The 27362-nt window shown below is 42.4% G+C and overlaps 1 protein-coding gene across 4 annotated transcripts in view; it reads left to right on the top strand.

The window, feature by feature from the left end:
- LOC106603105 (leucine-rich repeat and calponin homology domain-containing protein 2) overlaps positions 1-27183 on the top strand; it is a 76172-nt gene extending 48989 nt beyond the window's left edge. Inside the window, exons 3-22 of one of the 4 annotated variants that reach the window (XM_014196330.3) lie at positions 1035-1161; positions 1301-1406; positions 1601-1737; positions 2004-2134; positions 2366-2453; positions 2801-2897; positions 3019-3122; positions 6185-6252; positions 6591-6707; positions 7609-7677; positions 7959-8021; positions 10394-10442; positions 10633-10671; positions 10908-11045; positions 15035-15085; positions 15218-15281; positions 20704-20810; positions 21959-22096; positions 22204-22281; positions 22942-27183. In XM_014196330.3, the coding sequence (XP_014051805.1) occupies positions 1035-1161; positions 1301-1406; positions 1601-1737; positions 2004-2134; positions 2366-2453; positions 2801-2897; positions 3019-3122; positions 6185-6252; positions 6591-6707; positions 7609-7677; positions 7959-8021; positions 10394-10442; positions 10633-10671; positions 10908-11045; positions 15035-15085; positions 15218-15281; positions 20704-20810; positions 21959-22096; positions 22204-22281; positions 22942-23061 (1891 nt within the window). In that variant the 3' untranslated portion in view covers positions 23062-27183. The remainder of the gene's footprint in view (positions 1-1034; positions 1162-1300; positions 1407-1600; positions 1738-2003; positions 2135-2365; positions 2454-2800; positions 2898-3018; positions 3123-6184; positions 6253-6590; positions 6708-7608; positions 7678-7958; positions 8022-10393; positions 10443-10632; positions 10672-10907; positions 11046-15034; positions 15086-15217; positions 15282-20703; positions 20811-21958; positions 22097-22203; positions 22282-22941) is intronic. The other 3 variants (XM_014196332.3, XM_014196331.3, XM_014196333.3) reach the window with 3 other exon arrangements.
- Positions 27184-27362: the final 179 nt, after the last annotated feature.

The raw sequence follows: 27362 nt of genomic DNA, 5'->3' as shown, positions 1-27362 counted from the left end.
TTCCAGGCTGTGTAAGGGCTATTTTACCAAGAAGGAGAGTGATGGAGTGCTGCATCAGATGACCTGGCCTCCACAATCCCCCGACCTCAACTAAATTGAGGTGGTTTGGGATGAGTCGAACCGCAGACTGAAGGAAATGCAGCCAACAAGTGCTCAGCATCTTTGGGAACTCCTTCAATACTGTTGGAAAAGCATTCCAGGTGAAGCTGGTTGAGAGAATGAAAAGAGTGTACAAAGCTGTCATCAAGGCATAGGGTGGCTATTTGAAGAATCTCAAATATAACATATATTTTGATTTGTTCAACACTTTTTTTTCAGTTACATGATTCCATATGTGTTATTTATTAGTTTTGATGTCTTCACTATTATTCTACAATGTAGAAAATAGTCAAATAAAGAAAAACCCTTGAATGAGTAGGTGTTGTAAAACTTTTGACCGGTAGTGTATGTAGTTCTGTCCTTGAGCTGTTCTTGTCTGTTAATGTTCTGTATTATGTTTCATCTTTTGTGTGGACTCCAGGACGAGTAGCTGCTGCTTTCGCAACAGCTAATGGGGATCCTAATAAAATACAGAAAAATATAGTTGCTACATGACAGAGTGCTTGCTTTGTCATTGCTTTGTCATCCAACTGATCATGTGTCCTTTGTCATCCTGTGAATCCCGTTCATTCCTGATCACAACTATATTCAGTTTTATTCTGCTTTATCTCAGGAGAATGGTGTTCCCCTTTCAGGGACTCCACAGGATCAAGTAACAAGAGCATTTCCTCTTTCATAGTGTGAGAAATACACTGTGATGTTGTTTTTAAAGTTTTGATGATTATAGCTAGAGTCTAGATTCTAGACAGTAAGGTTGGTTTCCTAGACACAATTAGATGGCAATCTCCTCTGGTCCTCTGTTTCACTAATATTATTTTAAGACCGAGTCCTTTGTTGCTTGATCTTTTCCTGATGTATCCAGATACTGCCCCTTGCACACAGGATAAAGCTTGTATACTGACTATAGTGTATATGTGTATTTTGTGTTTCTGTAGCCGGAACCTTCTCTCAACATTGCCAAAATACCTGTTTAGCCTCCCCCTCAAAGTGCTGGTGGTGAGCAACAACAAGCTAGTGTCCATCCCAGAGGAAATTGGGAAGGCCAAAGAGCTGATGGAGTTGGTGAGCACTGGCCCAGAGCAGTGTGTGTGTGTGTGTGTGTGTGTGCGCGCGCGGGTGTCTTTCCACATGTATTTGTGATCCATGTCCAGTTATTTGTAGGCCTCTGTATGACCACCTGCTCTCGGTCTTCCCCCTGTAGGACATCAGCTGTAATGAGATCCAGGTGCTGCCCCCTCAGGTGGGGAGGCTCCAGGCCTTACGGGAACTCAACATCAGGAGGAACTGTCTTCACATGCTGCCTGAGGGTATGTAGCAGTTTACGTTCTCTCCCCTGGTCCTCTTCACTCTTTCTCCCTCCCCAACACCTCTCTGGACCCCAGAGCAGTGACAGATACCAACTATATAGGTTTACCGTACTCTCTCTCCTTATTCTATATCCAACCCCATGCCTTTTATGCTTTCTTTATTTTTCTCTACCCCTCGCTCTCTCTCCCTCCAGAGTTGGCGGACCTGCCACTCACCAGACTTGACTTCTCCTGCAATAAGATCACAGAGATCCCTCCTGTCTACAGGAGACTCAGGCAGCTGCAGCACATCATCCTCGACAACAACCCCATGCAGTCCCCACCTGCACAGGTGTGTGTTCTTGTGTGGCAACATCTGTGGTAGTTTGGGCTGTACTTGACATTTGGCGCAGCATGGGAATATCCGCTGCCATCTGGATGTGTTTCAGGGATGTGGTTACAGTAATACACAGGTTAACCTCAGCTCGGCAACGCGCCTAGAACCCCCCCCCCCCCCCCCCCCCAGCTGTGACAGTATTCATGAAATACCACCATCTCCGAGGAACAGTTGCACCATCAGTTGGACACTTCATTTAATCAGCTATTTGTGTATTTCAGATCTGCCTGAAGGGCAAGGTGCACATCTTTAAGTACCTGAACATCCAAACATGTAGGCTGAATAAGAAGCCTGACTCTCTGGACCTCCCCTCCCTGGGCAAACGCTGCCTTCCCCAGCCTCTGACAGACAGGTACACTCTTATATCATATCATACTACTACGTATACTACAGACAAGACAATAGACCATATGCATCATGAATGGTGTGTTCCATGAAACTATAATGACAACTGGTATAACATATTTGAAGATTAATGACACAGGTTCGACATATTATGAAGTGCTTATGATGTCATGATTGTGACTTAAACGAAACTGTCTGACTCTTTCATTTCCGACTATCCCTTTATATGTCTCTGCAGCATGGAGGATTTTTACCCCAGTAAGAACCACGGTCCTGACTCTGGTATCGGCAGTGACAACGGGGATAAAAGACTGTCTACGACGGAGGTCAGAGTTCACCCACTGTAGTGAGGCTTAGACTGTACGAAGCCTATTGGTGTGCGTTCAACCACGGCAAATTGATACTGCCCCTTTGTATTTATTCTATAGTCAGTGCTTGACTTGGACTGAAGTAGGTGCCGGTACTCATTTTAGGTGCTGGAACACTACAATATTTTGCAGAAACTAAAGCAGTAGAATATTTGAGGTGCCTGTACAATCTTCCTGTCAGCTCCGGCCCAAGTCAACCACCTTCTGTAGTACGTGCAGACATGTTCAGTACACTCGTTTATGGTTCATGCTCACTTACCTCTTAAGTTCCCTTCTCCTCCTCGCCCCTCCCTCCCTTCCTCTAGCCTTCTGACGATGACACCATCAGCCTGCACTCTCAGGTCTCAGAGACGGCCCGCGCCGACGCCCTCTCTCTCCTCTCCAAGATGGACTCAGGCAAAGGTGAGGCCTGTTTTTAGATGCAGTGGATTTGACTGTTAGGAAACGGTATTTGAGCAATATTGTGCTCAACTGGCAACAAGCAGATAGTCTTGAGGTTCAACCTGGTGTGTTGTGCCCGTAGATCAGGAACCCTATGATTTCATCGAGCCCAACCCAGAGGAGGATAATGCCCTGTCAGAGGGGGACGGGCAGCAGAGTGTTGGACCCTACATCTCCTGTATAAAGGTACGTCACAAGAAATCCATAGGGAGCTGTATGGCCACTACACGTACACCACTAACTAGCCTGTCTTCCGCTGTCGAGCTATCCGCGGGTGAGGTACTGTCCTACCACTGCCTGTTCCTTTTCCACTATTAGCTCCGGGGTATAGGAGATTGTCAGTACAAGCTTAATCCGTGCTTAAAACTAATCATACCTTTCATCAAGTCATACAACTTGAGATCCCATGCCTGGCATTCACAGCTCTTAAGTGCCCTAAATCAGGCAAAGAATTAAAGTACAATACATTTAAAAAATATATATATATTTAACCTTTTATTTAACTAGTGTTTGGTTGTGAAAATATGAAATATACTTATTAATGTCACTGAGGGAGAGAGGGTGATGTATAACGTTTACATTATGTCATGATATGTTATTGTTAGCCATCAGGGATCCTCTGGGAGGAGAGGAGACACAGTCTGGTACGAGTCAACATGACAGCCGTGAGTTGGGGAGGAGTGAGCACTTTGGGGCAGAGGTCAGGTTAGAGGAAGTGAGGAAGAATAAATATCACTAAGGTTCTGTCTAGCAACAGAGATGCATTGGCTGTTCAGATGTGTAGGAGGAGACTCGGGGTTAAATATCAGTGCTTGTGTGAATGTCTTTTGTCTTATATAGCTGTATGGACCCAATGGGTGAATAAACTTGGTTGGAGCTTTCATAGTGTCCGTCGATTTCTTACTCTGATATTTAGAACCTAACACTAGGCAAGTCAGTTAAGAACAAATTCTTATTTACAATGATCGCCTAGCAAAAGGCCTCCTGCGGGGATGAGGGCTATGATAAAATTCCCAGACTATTTGCAGTGCCCCCCCCCCCTTTACACCACTGCTACTCTCTGATGCCATCTATGCATAGTCACTTTAATAACTCTACCTACATGTACATACTACCTCAAATAACCGGTGCAGCCAGCTACCCAGACTATTTGCATTGCCCCCACGCTGCTTCTACTCTCTGTTGTTATCTATGCATAGTCACTTTAATAACTCTACCTACATGTACATAATTACCTCAACACCGGTGCCCCCCCAACCCCGCACATTGACTCTGTACCAGTACCCCCTATATATCTTAACTGCATTGTTGGTTAAGGTTTTGTAAGTAAGCATTTCACTGTAAGGTCTACTACACCTGTCGTATTCGGCGCATGTGACAAATAACATTTGATTTGATTTGAAAGAAGGTAGAGACAACAATAGATCACGCAAAGCAGCCACAACTGTCAGTAAAAGTGTCCATGATTGAGTCTTTGAATGAAGAGGTATAACTGTCCAGTTTGAGTGTTTTGTTGCAGCTTGTTCCAGTCGCTAGCTACAGCGAACTGAAAAGACGAGCGACCCAGGGAAGTGTGCGCTTTGGGGACCTTTTAATTAACAGAATGTGACTGGCAGAACGGGTGTTGTATATGGAGGATGAGGGCTGCAGTAGTTTGGCAGTTGGAGTGAAAGAGGAGCGATTACGATAGAGGAAACCCAGTCTAGATGTAACTTTAGCCTGCAGCTTTGATATGTGCTGAGAGAAAGACAGAAGTATGTGGACACCTGCTCGTCAAACATCTCATTCCAAAATCATGGCCATTAATATGGAGTTGGTCCCCCCCTTTGCTGCTACAACCACCTCCACTCTTCTGGGAAGGCTTTCCACTAGATTTTGGAACATTGCTGCGGAATGTCCCTGGAACTAAGGGACCTAGCCCAAACCATGAAAAACAGCCCTAGACCATTATTCCTCCTCCACCAAACTTTACAGTTGGCACTATGCATTCGGGCAGGTAGCGTTCTCCTGGCATCCGCCAAACCCAGATTATTCCGTCGGACTGCCAGATGGCATTGTGCATGCTGAGCTTAGGCTTGTGTGCCACTGCTCAGCCATGGAAACCCATTTCATGAAGCTCCCGACGAACAGTTATTGTGCTGACGTTGCTTCCAGAAGAAGTTTGGAACTCTGTAGTGAGTGTTGCAACTGAGGACAGACGATTTTTAACGCGCTTCAGCACACGGCGGTCTTGCTCTGTGAGCTTGTATGGCCTACCGCTTTGCGGCTGAGCCGTTGTTGCTCCTAGACGTTTCCTCTTCACAATAACAGCACTTACAGTTGACCGGGGCAGCTCTAGCAGGGCAGAAATTTGAGGATCTGACTTGTTGGAAAGGTGATATCCTATGCCACGTTGAAAGTCACTGAGCTCTTCAGTACAGGCCGTTCTGACTTGCCTAGTTAAAAAAAAACTTTAAAAAAACATTTCATTGTTGGGCAGACAGAGACAGGGTAAGGATGGAATGCTGCCATTGGTTTCAGGCATAATTGGGGTTTGTTTGATTTATTGGGCTCAACCTTTTGATTTATTTTCTGTTATTGTTTGTTTATGATACCTGTCTACGTCCTGTTTGTTTAGTTGTTTGTACATTTATACGTAGCGTACAGTTTGCCACTCCTGTACTGTAAATACATGTCCAACCTGGACATTGTACTTACTCTTCTTGTTGCCTCCTCACTGAAACCTCCACCAAAAGGATGGCCTCCCTTACAAATGGAATAGGCAAATAGATCATCTTGTTAGGTTTTTTGGGGGGTATATTTTGTGGAATAAGCCAAGGCACAGCGCTTAAAGGCCAAATGAAATTTATCTCGGCCTGACTTGTATCGATAATGGAAAACAGGCTTGTGATTGAACCTGGATAGTAGTGTAGGGGTTTTACACATCTAGTTATAAACTGGGAGGTTCGAACCCTGAATGCTGATTGGCTGACAACCGTGGTACATCAGACCGTATACCACGGGTATGACAAAACATTACTTTTTACTGCTCTGACTACGTTGGTAACCAGTTTATAATAGCAATAAGGCACCTAGCAATAAGGGCTCTATCCAAGCATTCTGCGTTGCGTCGTGCATAAGAACAGCCCTTAGCCGTGGTATATTGGCCATATACCACACCCCCTCTGGCCTTATTGCTTAACTATAACTTTAAAAAAATAAAATGTTTTATTGAATTAATGAATCTGACTTTTTGTTCTGTGTTTCAGGAATTGGAGAAGGTTCTTAACAAGTCACACCAAAGCAAAGATAAGGAAACCTGGAAAGAGGAGTCTGGGTAAGTCCTCACTACACAGATAGACAGGAGGAGGAAGGGAAGAGAATTCACCTTCAAGTTATTTAAGTCTGAACTGAAATAATATTGATCTATCAGTCTCCTTAGATCATTTATTTACAACCCTGGTTAATGTACTGTAGGTGAGTTGATACTTAGCAGCTAGATGATAGCGGTAGTGAAATAATAATAACAACAGGCCGGGACAGTAGACATGCTGAGAAGGCCATGTCGTTGGATAGATGCCACTATAGTATGGCCACGTTGTGAGTTCATGCTATTACATTGAGTGTGAAGCAGTTGGTGTAGGTTTCTAACTGTCACGTCCCTGTGGCCTGCAGCTCTGATAAAGATCAGCTAGCTGAGGAGGAGGAAGAGGAGGAGGAGGAAGAGCTGAAGGAGGTGCTGGACCTGAGGAAGATTGCCGTCCAGCTTCTGCAGCAGGAGCAACAGAACAGGTGAGAGGCTGACCTCTGACCCCATGGTTGTTCCCTCCTCTCCTCTCTGACCTCACCTCACTCTGAGCCCTGCTCCTAACCCCATATCTCTCTGTCCTCCTCGCCTCTGCTGAGCTCAGCATCCCCCACCCTCACCTCTGCTCGCGCTCTCTCACTCCATCCTTGACCCCTTATCAGTGACAGGGCAGGAAGATCCTGGGATGTTCTTAGAGGAGAGGGTTGGGAGGGGGAAGGACTCTTCTTTTCATTCTCCAAGACAGGAAAGAAAAGGACTTGATTTACAACCTTGACAGTCATGGGTTTCTGACTGGTTATTGGGGTTCTACCCATAGTTATTAGGTTAACAATAATCAATTGTCAGCGTGAGCCAGCCATAGCTGTTGCAGACAGCAGGTGATACGTGAAGAGTGCACGTTATCATTTCTCTTGCATTAGGTGCTTATATACACTCTCAGAAGAAAGGGTTCCAAAAGGGTTATTCGGCTGTCCCCATACGAGAACCATTTTTGGTTCCAGGATGAACCTTTTTGGTTCCATGTAGAACCCTCTGTGGGGAAAAGGGTTCTGCCTGTAACCAACAAAAAAAAACGGTTCTTCAAAGGGTTCTCCTATGGGGACAGCTGAAGGACCCTTTTAGGTTCTAGATAGAAAAAAAAGGTTCTAAGAGTGTATTACCTGTATTTTATCCATTTCCAGACATTTTACTACTCTTCTTTCTCCTGAAGTTACCCCATCACCATGCTCTAACTATCTCTATTCCTGCTCTGCATCTAACGAACCTCCCTGTCATTGGCTCCCCTCTTCTCTCCTCTTCTTCCCTCCCTGCTTCATCCATCTCCTGCTCCCCCACCTCGCCTCTTCCTTGGACCTGATTGGTGCACACATGATGTGTGGCTACCAGACGACGGTCCTTAATTTGTAGAGCAGAGAGTCTAATTCATCGAAGGAGAGTTGCCGGCCGTGCACACAGGTAGAGACAGATGTGAGATTGTGAAAGTTTAAGGAGGTGGATGTATATATAGAAAACTAATGTGGTGTCTGTTAATTACAATCGTGAAAAATGTCAAGCTGGAGAATGAAATGCATGTTTCTGTGCCTTGTGAGATGAATGCACACCCTTAGATTGTCTGTTGTTCTCCAGTTCTTAAATCCACCCGGAACCCGTACCATATCATGGCTGCCTGAACACATTGTGCCTGCAGAGAGAAAATGGAGAGATGGTACTAACCACCGCTCTGTCTACCTGTCCAGGTTCCTCAGTCACTCTGGCAGCTCCAGCAGCAAGCAAAGGTCCCCCTCTCAGGCTATCCGCAGGTACGTGCAGCACAGCTCTACCTAAACACATTACTCCTGCCCGTTACACTCTAAGACCTTGGGTCGCTTGCATAAAACTATCCGGTTTCCTGGGCGCAAGTTAACCCTTGTCATAGACTCAAAAGCATGCCATTCATGCCTCATCGAAACTGTCCCCATGACTCGTGTTATAGGATCTTGTCTCAAAATACAGTGCATTCGAAAAGTATTCGGACCCCTTGACTTTTTCCACATTTTTGTTACATTACAGCCTTATTCTAAAATGTATTAAATAATTGTTTTTCCTCATCAATCTACACACAATATCCAATAATGACAAAGTGAAAACAGGTTTTTAGAAATGTTTGCACATTTATTAAAATAAAAAACAGAACAACCATATTTACATAAGTATTCAGACCCTTTGCTCTGAGACTCAAAATTGAGCCCAGGATCATCCTTGAGATGTTTCTACAACTTGATTGGATTTCACCATGTGGTAAATTCAATTGATGGGACATGATTTAGAAAGGCACTCACCTGTCTATATAAGGTCTCACAGTTGACAGTGCATGTCAGAGCAAAAACCAAGCCATGAGGTCGAAGGAATTGTCTGTTGAGCTCCGAGACAGGATTGTGTTGAGGCACAGATCTGGGGAAGGGAACCAAAATATTTCTGCAGCATGGAAGGTCCCCAAGAACACTGTGGCCTCCATAATTTTTAAATGGAAGGCGTTTGGAACCACCAAGACTCTTACTATAGCCGGCCGCCCGGCCAAACTGAGCAATTAGGTGAGAAGTGCCTTGGTCAGGGAGGTGACCAAGAACCCGATGGTCACTGTGACAGAGCTCCACAGTTCCTCTCTGGAGATAGGAGAACCTTCCAGAAGGACAACCACCTCTGCAGCACTCCACCAATCAGGCCTTTTATGGTAGAGTGGCCAGACGGAAGCCACTCCTTAGTAAAAGCACATGACAGCCTGCTTGGAGTTTGCCAAAAGGCGCCTAAAGGACTCTCAAACCATGAGAAACATTGTTCTCTGGTCTGATGAAACCGAGATTGAACTATTTGGCCTGAATGCCAAGCGTCACGTCTGGAGGAAACCTGGCACCATCCCTACGGTGAAGCATGATGGTGGCAGTATCATACTGTGGGGATGTCTTTCAGCGGCAGGGACTGAGAGACTAGTCAGGATCGGGGGAAAGATCAACTGAGAAAAGTACAGAGAGATCCTTCATGAAAACCTGCTCCAGAGCACTCAGAACCTCATACTGGGGCGAAGGTTCACCTTCTAACAGGACAACAACCCTAAGTACACAGCCAAGACAACGCAGTGGCTTCGGGACAAGTCTCTGAATGTCATTGAGTGGCCCAGCCAGAGCCCGGACTTGAACCCGATTGAACATCTCCGAAGAGACCTGAAAATAGCTGTGCTGTGATGCTCCCCATCAAACCTGACAGCGCTTGAGAGGATCTGCAGAGAAGAATGGGAGAAACTCCCCAAATACAGGCGTGCCAAGCTTGTAGTGTCATACCCAAGAAGACTCAAGGCTGTAATCACTGCCAAAGGTGCTTCAACAAAGTACTGAGTAAAGGGTCTGAAGACTTATGTAAATGTGATATTTACATTTTTTTAAATATATAAGTTAGCCCAAAAAATTACAAAAACTGTTTCTTCTTTGTCATTATGGGGTATTGTGTGTAGATTGAGGCGAAAAAACTATTCAGTCCGTGTTAGAATAAGGTTGTAACATAACAAAATGTGGGGAAAAAGTCAAGAGGTCTGAATACTTTCTGAATGCACTGTAGGTATAACTACGAGTAATTACATTTTACATTTTAGTCATTTAGCAGACGCTTTTATCCAGAGCGACTCAGTTAGTGAGTGCATACTTTTTTTTGTACTGGTCCCCCGTTGCAACCACCATGCTCTACCAATTGAGCTACACCAAATCAAGTCAAATTTTATTGGTCACATACACATATTTAGCAGAAGTTATTGCCAGTGTTGCGAAATGCTTGTGTTACTACTGCACTGGAGCTAGTATCTAACAATTCACAACAATACACACAAATATAAAAGAATGTTATTAAGAAATATATAAATATTAGGATGAGCAATGTCTGAGTGGCATTGACTAAAATACAGTAGAATAGAATACAGTATATTCATATGAGATGAGTAAGCAGTATGTAAACATTATTAAAGTGACAAGTGTTCCATTATTAAGGTGGCCAGTGATTCCATGTCTACGTAGTAAAGGCTCCATTGTCTGTCTGTCTGTTATTGATTGTTGGCTGCCCTAGTGATGACACACTGTTCCATAAATGAGGGTATTGTCCATGAAGGTAAATATGTGTGAGTCAGTGTGTTTTTCTTTCTCTCTCCTAGTGCCTCTCTAGATGAAGGGAGCAGTGGCACGTCAGTGCTGAGTGGGCAGGTAAGGACTTAATGTACTTCTCTGTTTTCTACAGGAAACATGCTACTCATTCTTCCCATTTTGTGCGAGTAATACTACATCATGGTCGTGTTTTCAGTTCCACTTTTTAATGTGTCCGTGTGGGAGGCCTTGGTTTTGGTGTCTGGGTTTCACTCATGTTGTTCACCTCTCTCTGTCTGTCTCTGGAAAGGACCCTGACTTCACAGACGACGACGCCGCTTTCTCTGAGGTCCCCCATTTTTATTCGTGCCTTTTGTTTCCTCACCCTCATCACCGTCCATGTGAAGACGTGGCTGTGTGCATGTTAGCCTTTTATAACTGAGTGACGTAGGGAGAGGCTTTAGGTCAATCATCTCTTTAAATGAAATGCTAGTGCTGCCTAAACAAAGGGGGTTTTGTCCATTATTGCGTTGCCATTTGGTTAATACAGTGTCCCAGTATCTTGACCTGTCTCTCTCTCTGCAGCCCTCCTCTTCATGCTCCTTCGATGGCAGCCTGAAGTCCGAGTCAGACACGGAGCCAAAGTGGCCAGAGGTTCCACCTGTACTCAACCAGAATGAGGAGCGCAGGAGGAACAAGTATCTGAGGAAAGATTATCTGAAGGTAGGAGACCATGGCTACCGAGTTGCACTCTGAATCCCATGATGTTGATTTCTATATGTATTTATTAAGGATCCCCATTAGCTGTTGCCAAGGCAGAAGCTACTCCTCCTGGGGTCCAGCAACATTAAGGCAGTTTTATATACAATTCTAAATATTATATTACATTTCATAACACTTTTCACAACACATTAAGTGTGTTCCCTTAGGCCACTACTCTACTACCACATAGCTACAATACAAAATCCATCTGTACGTGTGTGTCTTATCATGTGTATGTTTAAGCGTGACTGTGTGCGTCTCTTCACAGTCTCCACTTTCCATAAGGTGTCTTTAAAAAAAATATATTATATGATTCTACTGCTGGCATTAGTTTCCTGATGTGGAAAAGAGTTCCATGTAGTCATGGCTCTATGTAGTACTTTGCGCCTCCCATACTCTGTTCTTGACTTGGGGACTGTGAAGAGACCTCTGGTGGTATGTCTTGTGGGGTATGCATGAGTGTCTGAGCTGTGTGCTAGTAGTTTAAACAGACAGCTTGGTGCATTCAGCTTGTCAACAATTCTTACAAAAACAAGTAGTGATGAAGTCAATCTCTCCTCCACTTTGAGCCATGAGAGACTTACATTCATGTTATTAATGTTAGCTCTCCGTGTACATTTAAGGGCCAGCCGTGCTGCCCTGTTCTGAGCTAATTGTAATTTTCCAAGGTCCCTCTTTGTGGCGTCTGACCACGCCTGTAGTCCAGGTGCGACAAAACTAGGGCCTGCACGACCTGCCTTGTTGAGTGTAGGCAGAGCAGCGCTTTATTATGGACAGACTTCTCCCCATCTTAGCTACTGTTGAATCAACATGTTTGACCGCGACAGTTTACAAACCAGGGTTACTCCAAGCAGTTTAGTCACCTCAACTTGCTCAAATTCCACTTTATTAATCACAAGATTTAGTTGAGGTTTAGGGTTTAGTGAATGATTTGTCCCAAATGCTTTTAGTTTTTTTAATATTTAGGACTAACATATTCCTTGCCACCCTTTCTTAAACTAACTGCTGCTCTTTAAATGCTGAGCTGTAGTTGATGAACAGCTTTCTTACATAGGTATTCCTCTTGTCCAGGTGGGTTAGGGCAGTATGCAGTGTGATTGCGATTGCGTCGTCTGTGGATCTATTGGGGCGGTAAGCAATTTGGAGTGGGTCTAGGGTGTCAGGTAGGGTGGAGGTGATATGATCCTTGACTAGTCTCTCAAAGCACTTCATGATGACGGAAGTGAGTGCTATTGGGCAATAGTCGTTTAGCTCAGTCACCTTAGCTTTCTTGGGAACAGGAACAATGGTGGCCCTGTTGAAACATGTGGGGACAGCAGACTGGGATAGGGATTGATTGACTATGTCCGTAAACACACCAGCCAGCTGGTCTGCGCATGCTCTGAAGCAGCGGCTAGGGATGCCGTCTGGGCCGGCAGCCTTGCGAGGTTAATACGTTTAAATGTTTTAGTCACATTGGCTGCGGTGAAGGAGAGCCTGAAGGTTTTGGTGGCGGGCCATGTCAGTGGCACTGTATTGTCCTCAAATTGAGCAAAGAAGTTGTTTAGTTTGTCTGGGAGCAAGACATGGCCTTTCTCTCGCATTTCAAAGATGATGGTACAAAAAAATACAAAAGAACAGGTGTTTTTTTTATTTGTATTATGTTTTACCAGATCTTTTGTGTTATATTCTCCTACATTCCGTTCACATTTCCACAATCTTCAAAGTGTTTCCTTTCAAATGGTACCAAGAATATGCATATCCTTGCTTCAGGGCCTGAGGCCGTTATATTTGGGTATGTCATTTTAGGCAAAAATGGAAAAAAAGGGTCGATCATTAAGAGGTTGTTGCAGTCATTTCACTCGCTGTAGTAGCTTACGTGTACAATACAGTACATTTGGAAAGTATTCAAACCCCTTCCCTTTTTCCAAATTTTGTTACGTTATACAATACCCCATAATGATAAAGTGAAAACAGGTTTTTAGAAATGTTGGCAAATGTATTAAAAATAAAAAACTGATACCTTATTTACATAAGTATTCAGACCTATGAGACTCAACATTGAGCTTTTAATTGAGTTTCTACAACTTGATTGGAATCCACCTGTGGTAAATTCAATTGATTGGACATTATTTGGAAAGGCACACACCTGTCTATGTAAGGTCCCACAGTTGACCGTGCATGTCAGAGCAAAATCCAAGCCTTGAGGTCAAAGGAATTGTCCGTAGAGCTCCGAGACAGGATTGTGTCGAGGCACAGATCTAGGGAAGGGTACCAAAAATAGTCTGCAGCATTGAAGGTCCCCAAGAACACTGTGGAGCTGGCCGCCCGGGCAAACTGAGCAATCGGGGGGAGAAGGGCCTTGGTCTGGGAGGTGACCAAGAACCCGATGGTCACTCTGACAGAGCTCCAGAGTCCCTCTGTGGAGATGGGAGAAGCCAGATGGAAGCCACTCCTCAGTAAAAGGCACATGACAGCCCACTTGGAGTTTGCCAAAAGGCACCTAAAGTACTCTGACCATGAGAAACAAGATTCTCTGGTCTGATGAAACCAAGATTGAACTCTTTAGCCTGAATGCCAAGCTTCACGTCTGGAGGAAACCTGGCACCATCCCTACAGTGAAGCATGGGGGTGGCAGCATCATGCTGTGGGGATGTTTTTCAGTAGCAGGGACTGGGTGACTAGTCAGGCTCGAGGGAAAGATAAATTGAGCAAAGTACAGGGAGATCCTTGATGAAAACCTGCTCCAGAGCACTCAGGACCTCATACTGGGGCGAAGGTTCACCTTCCAACAGGACAACGACCCTAAGCGCACAGCCACGACAACGCAAGAGTGGCTTCGGGACAAGTCTCTGAATGTCCTTGAGTGGCCCAGCCAGAGCCCGGACTTGAACCCGATTGAATATCTCTGGAGAGACCTGAAAATAGCTGTGCAGCGATGCTCCTCATCCAACCTGACAGAGCTTGAGAGGATCTGCAGAGAAGAATGGGAGAAACTCCCCAAATAAAGGTGTGCCAAGCTTGTAGCGTCATACTCAAGGCTGTAATCGCTGCCAAAGGTGCTTCAACAAAGTACTGAGTCTGAATACTTATGTAAATGTGATATTTCCATTTTTTTATTATTTCATGATGGGGTATTGTGTGTGTATTGATGGGGGGGGGCAAATACATTTTAGAATAAGCCTGTAACGTACCAAAATGTGGAAAAAGTTAAGAGGTCTGAATAATTTTCCGAATGCGCTATAGACACACTGGCTTTACTCAAATCTGCTGGCATGTCATTAGTAAAGATTGAAAAAAGTAAGGGGCCTAGACCGCTGCCCTGTGGAATTCCTGATTCTACCTGGATTCCATTAAACAACACACTCTCTGTTCTGTTAGACAGGTAAGTCTTTATCCACTATATAGCAGGGGGTATTAAGCCATAACACAAGTTTTTCCAGCAGCAGACTATAATCTATAAGTCTAACAAAACAGCTCCCACAATCAATTTCTCTCAGCCAATCATCGGTCATTTGTGTGTAAGTGCCGTGCTTGTTGTGTGTCCTTCCCTATAAGCGTCCTGAAAGTCAATTTGTTCACAGTAAAATAGCATTGTATCTGGACAAACACAATTTTTTCCCAACGTTTTACTAAGGGTTGGTAACAGGCTGATTGGTTGGCTTTTTGAGCCAGTAAAGGGGGCTTTACTATTCTTGAGTAGCTTAAGTACTTTTGCTTCCCTCCAAGCCTGAGGGCAGAATTCAGATATCGCATTGTTTTAGCACTATCCACAGAGTTTTTAAACTGTGGCTCATATCTACTTTTTCATTTTTACAAATTGCTGGAGTCGTGAAGCAAAAATTTAGATCACGTAAACTCTGCTAATGACCATACAAAAAAAGAGTAACGAAGAGCAATTTACAATACTGCGAACTAGGTTCTAGGGCATGGATTAAATATTTTTCTTAATGCATCTTCTCTTCTCACAGAACAAGTGCCAGAGTGCCCGAAGAAACTCCAGTGGGAATGACGAGTGTGAGGTGAGATTCGCTATCCAATCACATGCACAGTAAAAGCACATTACAATCAAATTATGTAAGCACATACTCAAGCAAATATCCTCATTGGTTGTTCTGTCTGACCAATAATCAAATGATGTATTTTGTGTGCAGGAGGTATTGCGGAACGCTGATTTCAGCACCACCCTCACAGTGTTTGGCCTTAAACCAAGATCAGGTAAGCCTGTATGAATTAAACTGTTCAGGGGTTAGTCATTCCTTTTATAAGGATTTTATTTATTATTGTATGATTAGGCAATACAAGTGGCACATATTTTCAAGTCAAGGTTTTTAACTCTAAATAATTGTAAAACAGAGAACATGTGGTGGAGCAATGAGTTTGAATAGGTTGTTGTGCAATTATGATGCAGGCTATTAATCGTGCCATTTTACTGTATCTGTAATGTAATATAGTGATTCTGGTGAAGTATGGACTGATACAGCTTGTCAGTCAGGGCAAGTCCCAAGCATGGCGATACATTGCTTATGACGTCTTCGGCATTCTATTCTGCTCTCTCAAGCAAAAAGGCAGTAACTGCTCATAGAGTGGAGCTGAGAAAAATGGCTTTAAAGTTTTTTTAATTGTCCAGCCAAATGAATTCTAGGGAGATCATTGGAGATGCAATGATCTGTTGCCTTACTATGAGTACATTGTTTTATTCATGTTGACCCTGACCTCTGACATGACCTTTGACCCTTAAACGGCAGTTACTGCCTTCTTCCTTGGCATGATATGTTATTGTCAAGATAATTTTCAATCCCAATGATAATAACTAACAATCAATAAGCTTTGACTAATCCCCAAGGTTTGTAAGACACTGGGTTAATAATAATTAGGCAAAGACTCAGCTTATGCAAAAGGTTCGTACAGTTTATTCAGAGAATGTTCTGAAGTCCATAATACAGAGACATTCATTTTATAGTTCATTCCCTACTTACGCACATACATCCACACAAACAGTAGATATCCTACGCACATACATACACACGAACAGTAGGTGAGTTGTATCCCTCCCCAGAGTTCTCACCACTGTTTATCACTACCTAGCGCTGTCCGTTCCATTCCCCCGAGATTAGAGGAACCTTGAGAAGTACTCCCTGTCCTATGATACATTTCTGAGTTCTAGCCACGTCGAGCCAAACAGTCTCAATTGTTCTCGGTATTCTCTTAGGCACACACATACACACATACATTTCTCTTCCTCACAGGTCTCTACTAAACATTATGGGACTTACGTTTAGTACTTTAATTATTCACTATACATGCTACATAACTAATAATCACTAATAGTTAAGTTTCAGGGTAGAATTATTTAATCATTACATTTAAACATATAAATCCCTTATCAGTTATAAATTGCAGGGTAATACCAAAGCAAAGAGCAGTATCTGCCATTTTCATTTGTTAGTTTACTATACTTCTCATTTATGCTATTAGTACAAGAGGAGTGTAATTACTGACAGTGTAACAGAGATGAAACTGCATCCTTTGTGTGTCTTCCACTAAGATACCAGTTGAATTTACATAGAGATGTAGGGTCTGCGTCAGTCACATTACATACTGTGTTTGACAAGTAGCCCATGTCTTGTTATAAGAATAAATGTGAAAAGCAGCACTGCAATTGTTTGAATTACATGAAATGATTACCTGTCTTGTAATATATATATATATTGATGGAACATGATAGAAGTATGATGTAAGATAATACAAATTATAAAAAATGACCATGAGATTGTAATAATAGCATTATAACATAATAACATGCTAATAACATTCTATTTGTATTTTTTTCAAAATACACTTTTTTGACTGATTCAATAAATAACAGCTTTAAGAATATATTTTAAACATATTTACATGTTCATATTCATATTGCTAGCTAACTAATTAATTTTGATCTCAGATCTACTTAGCTAGCTCGTTCTTACCAGTGTCTGGATGTCGGCGTTTCAGAGCAAGTTCAACCATCATTTTCCCCCGGGAATGCTGTGCCATGGTGTTGTATCTGTAGATTATCAATGTGTGTGTGTGGAGCTGTCAGTCAGCATCTTACAGGTTCGATTGCATCACTATCAGAATAAAATGATATGAAACCAAGGTAAAACGCAGTAACTGCAGCCAAGGGCAGGTTGAAACCGAGCTAAAAGGCAGTAAGTTCAGTTACTGCCATTTACTTTGGTTTCACAGTAACTTTTTGCAGTTACTGCTAATACGACCTCCATTTTCTCCAAAACACAATACAATAGAGGCAGGATACTTGTCCACATGATTAAGCATGTATTTAATGTAACAAAAATGACCTTAACTCATTTTCGACCAAATGAGCAGTTACTGCCTTTTTGCTTGGGAGGGTGCTGAGCTAAATGAGGGTGATGAGCTAAATGTCATACCCCATATAGTTATCATTATGTGTGACTCAAGATATTTTTGTGTGATGCAAATACAATCAATGTCAACTGTTGTGTGTACATTTTACATATCAGTAATTTAGTAGAAGCTCTTATCCAGTAGTCCATGCATACTTTTTCGTACACGTAAAAGGTTGAATTTACCTCTGGGCGGCTTTAAAGGGGCAATCTGTGATTGCTACATCAATTTAAATTAATGACATACACTACCAGTCAAAAGTTTTAGAACACCTACTCATTCAAGGGATTTTCTTTATTTTTTACTATTTTCTACATTGTAGAATAATAGTGAAGACATCAAAACTATGAAATAACACATATGGAATCATGTAGTAACCAAAAAAGTGTTAAACATCATAATTTATAATTGAGATTCTTCAAATAGCCACCCTTTGCCTTGATGACCACTTTGTACACTCTTGGCATTCTCTCAACCAGCTTTATGAGGTAGTCACCTGGAATGCATTTCAATTGACAGGTGTGCCTTCTTAAAAGTTAATTTGTGGAATTTCCTTTCTTCTTAATGCGTTTGAGCCAATCAGTTGTGTTGTGGCAAGGTAGGGGGGTATACAGAAGATCGCCTTATTTGGTAAAAGACCAAGGCCATATTATGGCAAGAACAGCTCAAATAAGCAAAGAGAAACGAAAGTCCATCATTACTTTAAGACATGAAGGTCAGTCAATGCGGAAAATTTCAAGGACTTTGAAAGTTTCTTCAAGTGCAGTCGCAAAAACCATCAAGTGCTATGACGAAACTCGCTCTCGTGAGGACCGCCACAGGAAAGGAAGACCCAGAGTTACCTCTGCTGCAGAGGATAAATTCATTGGAGTCCTCAACTGGCAGCTTCATTAAATCGCACCTGCAAAACGCCAGTCTCAACGTCAACAGTGAAGAGGCAACTCCGGGATGCTGGCCTTCTAGGCAGAGTTCCTCTGTCCAGTGTCTGTGTTCTTTTGCCCATCTTCATATTTTTCTTTTTATTGGCCAGTCTGAGATATGGCTTTTTCTTTGCAACTGTGCCTAGAAGGCCAGCATCCCGGAGTTGCCTCTTCACTGTTGACGTTGCGACTGGTGTTTTGTGGGTACTATTTAAAGAAGCTCCCAGTTGAGGACTTGTGAGACGCCTGTTTCTCTAACTAGACACGAATGTACTTTCTTTCTTGCTCAGTTGTGCACCAGGGCCTCCCTTTCCTCTTTCTATTCTGGCTAGAACCTGTTTGCGCTGTTCTGTGAAGGGAGTAGTACACAGCCTTGTACCAGATCTTTAGTTTCTTGGCAATTTCTCACCTTCATTTCTCAGAACAAGAATAGACTGACGAGTTTCAGAGGAAATGTCTTTGTTTCTGGCCATTTTGAGCCTGTAATCGAACCCACAAATGCTGATGCTCCAGATACTCAACTAGTCTAAAGAAGGGCAGTTTTATTGCTTCTTTAATTAGAACAGTTTTCAGCCTTTTAAAATGGTCAACTTGGATTTCTAACACAACGTGACATTGGAACACAGGAGTGATGGTTACTGATAATGGGGCTCTGTACGCCTATGTAGGCATTCCATTAAGAAATCAGCTGTTTCCAGCTACAATTATCATTTACAACATTAACAATGTCTATACTGTATTTCTGATCAATTTGATGATATTTTAATGTACAAAAAAAATGTGCTTTTCTTTTAAAAACAAGGACATTTTTAAGTGACCCCAAACTTTTGAACTGTAGTGTAGTTGAGAGTGCAAGCGTGTGCAAAGCTGTCAAGGCAAAGTCTGGCTATTTGAAGAATGTCAAATATAAAATATATTTTGATTTGTTTAACACTTTTTTTGGTTACTACATGATTCCATATGTGATATTCACCTATCTAGATGGATATATATCTATCTCGCTCTCGCTCTCGTAGGCGTTTTGGTAGTGTATTGACTCTTGAATAATTTTACTTAGAAATGCCTCATGAGCTTAGTTCAACCCGTACCCCATCAGAACATACGCTTTTTTACTCAATTGTTTGTAAACAATTTAATTGTAATTTTTTTTGTTTTTTAAATAAAACATGTATAGCCTCAGCATATAATTTTGATATCATGGTCAGTCCTTGCATCCATAGCTCTATGAATTTGTGAGTGGTTACTTTTCTCCAGCCCCATCCCTCAGCTGTTTACCAAATCAGTGGCACTTTGTTTGAACTGCATATTCCCCATTTAAAAATTATATAAATAGAGAAGAGGAACTATTTAGGGATTTCATAGAAATCCAACAAACAGGGCAATGTGTTCCTGACCGTTACACTCTGTTCTGTGCTCCCCGGTCAATCACTGGACATTTTGACTGCAGTTCCAGTTACCAATGCAAAAGAGACAAAGTTAACAATGATGCATGAGATGACCTTCTGAACTGTACTTCCAAGTAAAATTGTTGGAGGAGTTCAGTGGAATTTCCATGGTATTCGGCTATCAATAAATAGTTTACAAAAACGAAGAAATGTTGTGTTGAACCCACAGAAAGGCTACTAAGGAGTTTCCTTAGGAGTAGCAATAGTTTTTTATTATATAATGTATAGTATTTATTATCCTCCATGCATGTACATCTTTAGTGAGGGCTCAGGATTTCCACACTAAAGGGAGTAACTAAACAAAACTTGTTTGACACTGAAATACACATTCCACTGGCCTAGAAGTAACCATGGTCTGGACATTCCAAAGTTACAGTAATGGTTGCCCAGTGTAGATTGCGGTGTAGATTGCGTTTTGATCAGCTTACAGATGACAAACGGATCAAGGTTGGTGTTTATCTTTTTATTCACTGATAATGACCGGGAAAAACTTCCATCAACAAATGCTGTGCTGCCCTAACACGCCAAACTCCTGTCTTCCACATGGGTACCGTAGACAGGGCTAAGAATAACAATCTCCTTTGACAACGATATAGATTCCCTGTGGCTCAGTTGGTAGAGCATGGTGTTTGCAACGCCAGCATGGTGTGTGCAACGCCAGTGTTGTGGGTTCGATTCCCACGGGGGGCAAGTATGCATGAAATGAAATGTATGCATTCACTACTGTAAGTCACTCTGGATAAGAGCGTCTGCTAAATGACGAAAATGTAAAATATAATGCAATGTACAGTATAAAATGTAGCCAATGTACAGTATAGCCTACGGGCCTAACTTGTCACACGCTATGTTTCCTATATGTTGTCATAGCTTTTTGTCGAAGCAGCCGTCAGGAGCCGTCAGACCCCAGTTTCACCATGCGGAGGAAGATGGAACACCTGAGGGAGGAGATGGAGCAGGTTGGCCTCCTACGGCAGGTCAGGAGGTTCAGAAAACACAGGATGACACACCATGATCAAAAGACACCACCAATAACCTGATTTAGACTTTATAGACTTCACAAAAGGTGTTATGTAGCAGTCCTTTTCATTATACAAATTTCCTGCATTATTTCTTCATTAATTTTAACCCCTTATTGGCCTATATGGATGAGGATAAATTGAAATAATATTTCTTACAGAAGAAATATGAAAAGCATATGCATAACCATGGTAGCAATTCAAAGGGAAGAGTTTAGAGATGATGGTAAAACTATTAGACCAAAGGTGAGGACACAACAGTTCACCTCAATCTGTTCAGAACATCCCAGGGTATGACGCCATGTCATCTTGTAACTGTACATCAAACATAGTGATCGTAAAGGTTGATGCTGTATATGACATGAGTTTTATGATATGGAAATGTGAAGTGCACGGCTTGCTTGTATGACATCAAAGCGGTATTTATTTTACTCCTCAACGTCTTATCTTTCAAAATACACAGTCATCTTTATTTACAGCATTTCCTTCACTTGGACAACAGAAAATGTCCTAAAGTTGCACAATTAGCAGGAGGGCAACTTCTTATCACCCGAGGTCCGTCAAGTTCAGAACGGCTGTCAGTCAAAACCCATGCAGCGCTGTGATGTTACGTTACAATTTAGCTGTTTATCTATGCCCAAATCTGCCCTTTTCAACCTGTATACGGGTACGAGTGAAACGGCTATGGAAAATCACCAGCTTTCCAACAGAGGTGTGAACAAAATAGTCTATTGGCAGAGTTGACAGTGAGCAGTTGACTGAGTTTACCAAAGAATACAGTATAATACTACAATTCTGTGATGTTTTCCTCTGATGGGCCTTGAATGGGCTCTTTAATGTTGTCTGGAGTTCCTCGGAATTCTCAACGTGTCACTACTTGTTCCTCCAGACAGCTGCAGGTAGCACAGTATCCCGGTGGGTCACTCTGGGTAACACTGTGGGTTACTTCAAACTCCTCCTGTAAAATAATCTTCCTGTATAATAATCTTCCTGTAAAATAATCTTCCTCCATGTCTTGCGATAGCGGTTGTAGTAGGTGATCGACAGTATTCCACAGGGATCTACAGAATCCATGTTGAGCGTGTTGTTTCTGTGACTCCTCTTAGAACCTGGAGTCCAGACTGAAGGTCTTGCTGCCGGACGATGTGGGAGCTGCTCTGATGGATGGCGTTGTCTTGTGCCATCTGGCCAATCACATTCGTCCTCGGTCGGTGGCCAGCATCCATGTACCCTCGCCCGCAGTGGTAAGCACCAGTTGAAAACCTGTTGTTTGAAATCCCCAAAGCCGAAGCAAACCACCAGCCGAGAATAAACAAAATGGCTGTAACTGTTGACCAACTCTGTCCCACAGCCGAAGCTTAGCATGGCCAAGTGTCGCAGGAATGTGGAAAACTTCCTGGATGCCTGTAAGAAGCTTGGTGTGCCACAGGTAAACACACACCACTTAATTAAGCAATAAGGCCCAAGGGTGTGTGGTATATGGCCAATATACCACAGCTAAGGGCTGTTCTTATGTACAACACAATGCGGAGTGCCTGGATACAGCCTTTAGCCATAGTATATTGGTCATATAACACAAACCCCAAGGTGCCTTATTGCTATTATAAACTGGTTACCAACGTAATTAGAGCCGTACAAAAAAATATATGTTTTGTCAAACCCTTGGTATACAATCTGATATACCACGGCAGTCATCACCCATAGATCTGATATACCACGGCTGTCATCACCCATAGATCTGATATACCACGGCTGTCATCACCCATAGATCTGATATTCCTCTTTCCCCAGTTGTGGTACACTCCCTAACCAGGAGAACAGCTACAGATATGAAAAACATCTTTGGATAACCATCTGTAAATAAACTTTTGTCCGATTTACTGAAGTTAATGTGGATAGGTTGAGCTGTGCCACTCTTTGGGGTTTAGCCAACTGCGTTGTCTTGCCAACAACAACATCTTTCAACAAATAAATAGACTGATACCCAGAGCAGCATGACAGAGATATAAACATCAATTCACTTGTACTGTCCTTTTAAGTGTTTTGAAAGGTCTGGTGATGACTGCATGCTGTGTTTTGGCCCTGGCAGGACAAGCTGTGTTTGCCCCACCACATCCTAGAGGAGCGTGGGCTGGTGAAGGTGGGCATGACTGTCCAGGCTCTACTGGATCTGCCAGCCTCCAAGCCCACCCAGCTGTCTGCTGTCTAACAGCAGCCTGGACACTGCCTCCACCCACCCTGTCCAGTCAAGCCATTCACCCCCTCAGTCCTACACCCCACAGAGGAGGGGGCTTCCAGCCCGCTCCGCTCATCACCAGAGAACCCTTAGGGGCGAGGGGCCGGGGGTTGCATGGAGTCCATTATCAGCTGATTGAGCCAGGAGATGGAGGGGTTCATTCAGATCCTCTATATGATGTCAGCTGGGACCTGCCTCCCATCCATCAGATTGTTAGCTTCTGTCATGTCCTACCCTCAGGGGACCCTACTGTACTGTGTGTGTGTGTAGAGTACCAGTGTGACTCTGTGTGACCTGCGCAGTGTGGACTTTATGAGTGCTGGTGAACATAAAGCCAGGTCAGAGGTCAGACTAAGGAGGGAATCGCAGTGAAGATGAAGACCTGTCTGTCACCATGGTGATATTGACTGGCCCATGGTCAGACACCATTGAACCTAGTGGTGCCAACACTGAAGTCACTGGGTTTTCAACTCTCGGTATTAAAATACATTGGTAGTGAAGCGATAGCTGTTTTAAAGGCATGTACTCACACTCTTACCCAGAGAACTTAACTGCATGCAGGCCCACCAGCCATACCACATAACTCAAGTGGTCCTTAACCTCTTTGACTTTTCTTTGTAGAACAAATTAGCATTCAAATTGGATTTTGAGTCATATTTGTACAAGAGCATTGTGTTCTATCACAGTATACCTCTGTTTGATATCTCAGAGGTAAAGCTTGGGATGTCCTTAACAGTGCTTTACCTCAGAGGAGCCAGCAGTAGCTAAACCCCAGTACACACACTTCTTACAGTCTGCATTTGACTAGAGTTATTGTACTGTCCATAACAGTGCTATTTGGGGGAAGAATGCTAAGTTTACTTTTAAAAGCATGGTGTCCATGATTCAGATGGATGTTAAAACTGCAGCACATCCGCGTAGAGACTTTCTCACCTGCACAAGGTTGCTGATGGTGTTGGTCTCATGTTCAGTGACCCATCTGTCTACTGCTCTGCTGTGGTGAAGGGAGGATGCTCTGAGGTACTGCAGGTGGTTTTAATAGCTCACCACACTGTACAGTATACGAGAGAGCCATCCCACTGTCACGGGACCTTCTGTCAAATGCAGACCTAAAGACATAAGACTACTGTGACTGCATGTAGCTTTGATTTGAACCACATGTTCATTTTCAATAGGACTAGTTGAAAGCACAGGGGTATGTTGTTGGGATATTGTACCATATACACATACAATCCTGAGATTTTATCTTTTGGTCATTTGATGCAATGAAACATATTTTTTTTGAAACTTTTTTTATTATGTTGAAATATTTCATCTTTAAGTTTACAACTTGCTCCTCTGGTTGGATTCACATCTGCAAAACGTCGAATAAGGAAAACAAAATAAGCAATTAGGTGATCCCATAGATTAATCTTACATATTTTCAGGGAGACTATTTATCTATTTATTTTTTTCTATTTATGTGCTTTGTTTGTTTGTTTGTTTCATCCCTGATGACCCCCTTAAGTTATGTGACAGGAGTTTTTAGCTCCAAACTGATGATATTGTCCTGCTTTAATGCTGCATTTGTAAAAATACAAATAGTGGGAAGTGGTAATTTACCACCATAGAGTTAGATAGAGGACTCTATTTGATAAAACTTGTTTTGGCATTGCCATTGAGGGCTTCACCATTTTTAAAGGAGTCAACTGGGTGGGACTTCCTGTGGGTGAAGGAAGGATCACATCATTCCATCCGGGTCATCAGGAGGCATCAACCAATAAATTATACTCATGAGCAAACATTCCATAACTCTAGGTGGCAGTAAATTGCCATCCTTGGCTTTATACCTGTTCAAACAACACACTCTAGATGGCAGTATGCACCCTTTCAGTTTGTTTGCCAACTCACAGAAGTAGTCAAATTGACTACAGCCTCAATGGCGCTGCCTGTGCGCTCACAGAGGCCATAATGAAACATGTATGAAGATCTCTACCATTCTCTATGTTTACCACATACAACTAGGAAAAATCCATTTGAACAGCCCTCCAACTGGTAATTACTAGTGGAAAACTTGTCTCATCCTTGAGTGGGAGGTAGGAATTTACCAGTTGTGAAAACGTAAATACCAGTTGGATGCATTCACGTGCCTTGATCTCGTTGAGAAACCCCCGATTGGCTAATAGCCAAAAAGCTGTCTCAAACATTAACTAAAAGTATAGCTATCAGGTTTGTAAACAAATTAGTGTTTAAAAAAACATATTAATATATTAGCTTTTGGGTACGGTTTGTCCTTAGGTGTCTCAAAGTCCGATTCAATTAACCTCAAATTGCAGGAAATCTAAACCATTGTTCCTGCTGCGAATAGTTTCACTTAAAGGGAGTTTCATTTGGTTTCCATTTAGTAATGATGGTCCTATTATTGCAAATATCCATTCCTAACTTCAAATGTGCTTTTGTGTGGGATGCAGGAACAATGGTATTTCAAATCACATTTTATTAGTCACATGCACCGAATACAACAGGTGTAGACCTACTGTGAAATGCTTACTTACGAGCCCCTAACCAACAATGCAGTTTTAAAAAATACGGATAGGAATAACAAATAAAAGTAACAAGTAATTAAATAGCAGCAGTAAAATAACAATAGCGAGACTATATACAGGGGGGGGGGGGGTACCGGTACAGAGTGAATGTGCGGGGGCACCGGTTAGTTGAGGTAATATGTGAGTTATATAGGTAATATAGAGTTATTAAAGACCCATGCCAAATCATTTCAGTCACATGCGGGGGGAATAGGTTTTGTCGTGCCCTCTTCACGACTGTCTTGGTGTACTTGGACCATGTTAGTTTGTTGGTGATGTGGACACTCCTTACTCATACTGCTGTTTATGTTGTCAGTAATACTGTTGTTCCCACTCCCATGTCTATCGTTTTTTTTACTGTCACTTTCCCAATGAAGCTCATCTCTTATTTGCTGTGTGTGTGTGTGTGTGTGTGTGTGTGTGTGTGTGTGTGTGTGTAGCTCATGTATGGTCACAGTTTTTTAAAGGTCAAGCATTTTATTAATGTCATGATGCTGGGATGCTGTAAATACATTGCCAATACAAGAGAGAACATTCCATTCTTTTAGTTGGCTTTGTGTCTGTTTATCTGTTGATTGGAATGTGCTGTGCTTTGACTAACGTTTTTGGGAATGTATCTCTGATGCAGTTACATTTTTGTGTATAGATGATTTTATTATGTTCTAAGTGATGATTGGTGGTTTCGGTATGTATTCCGTTTGGCTGCCTCCCCTGTTCAGAATGCCTTACGCGTCTTTTATCTGCCAGTGAACACCCACCCCACTACATCGCCAGAACAAGAGCTGTTGTCTCTGACTTATAAATAGTTAGTGTTCCCATTTGTTTATCTCTATACTCATCCCAGAAACATGCAACATAGCCCATCTCCTCTATTTTAAAGTCCCAAGGCCCTCAAGGCAACACTTCAACAAGGCTTAGTTGTAATTATAGTCATCAAGTAGCCTACCAATGTGACAAGACTCTTTAACTGGTGTTTGAGTTGGACACAGCGATCATTCCTTGAGCTTTTCTTGACACAAGACATAAAGATTTACAATTGTTTGTTGACAGAACATAATTACCAGCTATTGTTCCTTATTCTTTATATCAAACAACTTTCATACAAGCCTTATACTTCGGTAATCCTAAAACCAAATGAATTGTTCATTCCTAATTGGTTGCCATGTCAGAGCATTAGTAAGCTTTGTGTCATGGTATACTGTATATGTTATAAACCTGCACCATCTTCCTCCAGACCCATCCACATTAGCCTAGTCTGCTTTCCCACTTGTCCCTCACGTCTACGTCACTCATGCTGTTTTGAGCTTTCAATTCTTTGATTAAAAAAGCAGGAAGAATCATCTACACACTATACTGCCGAGAATCATTCTGATGTATTCTGTACATACAGGTTTTGTATTTAAAAAGAAACAATGCATGCAAGGATCCCGGATGAACGAGCCCCGTGTGTGTATATATCCTCTGCATAAATTGTGGGGTGTTTCTAAAAAATAAAAACAAAGGAAAAATAAAGTGAAATTCTTTAAAATAACTGGTTACACTTGAAGACAGTCCTTTATTTTCTTGGATGGAAATCATTGTTAAAAGCTACAAAGTATAACTAAATAATAACATCGTAATTACATGTTTTTATTGCCTTGTGAAAGATTTTGTATCGGGTAGTTAGGTCTGACAGTTAGGCCTTGTGTGGATCTTTGATGTACCAACAAG

The sequence above is a fragment of the Salmo salar genome, chromosome 04, assembly GCF_965601325.2.
Source record: "Salmo salar chromosome 04, fSalSal1, whole genome shotgun sequence".
In the NCBI taxonomy this organism is placed as follows: Eukaryota; Metazoa; Chordata; class Actinopteri; order Salmoniformes; family Salmonidae; genus Salmo; species Salmo salar.
This window is presented reverse-complemented; position numbering and strand designations above follow the sequence as displayed.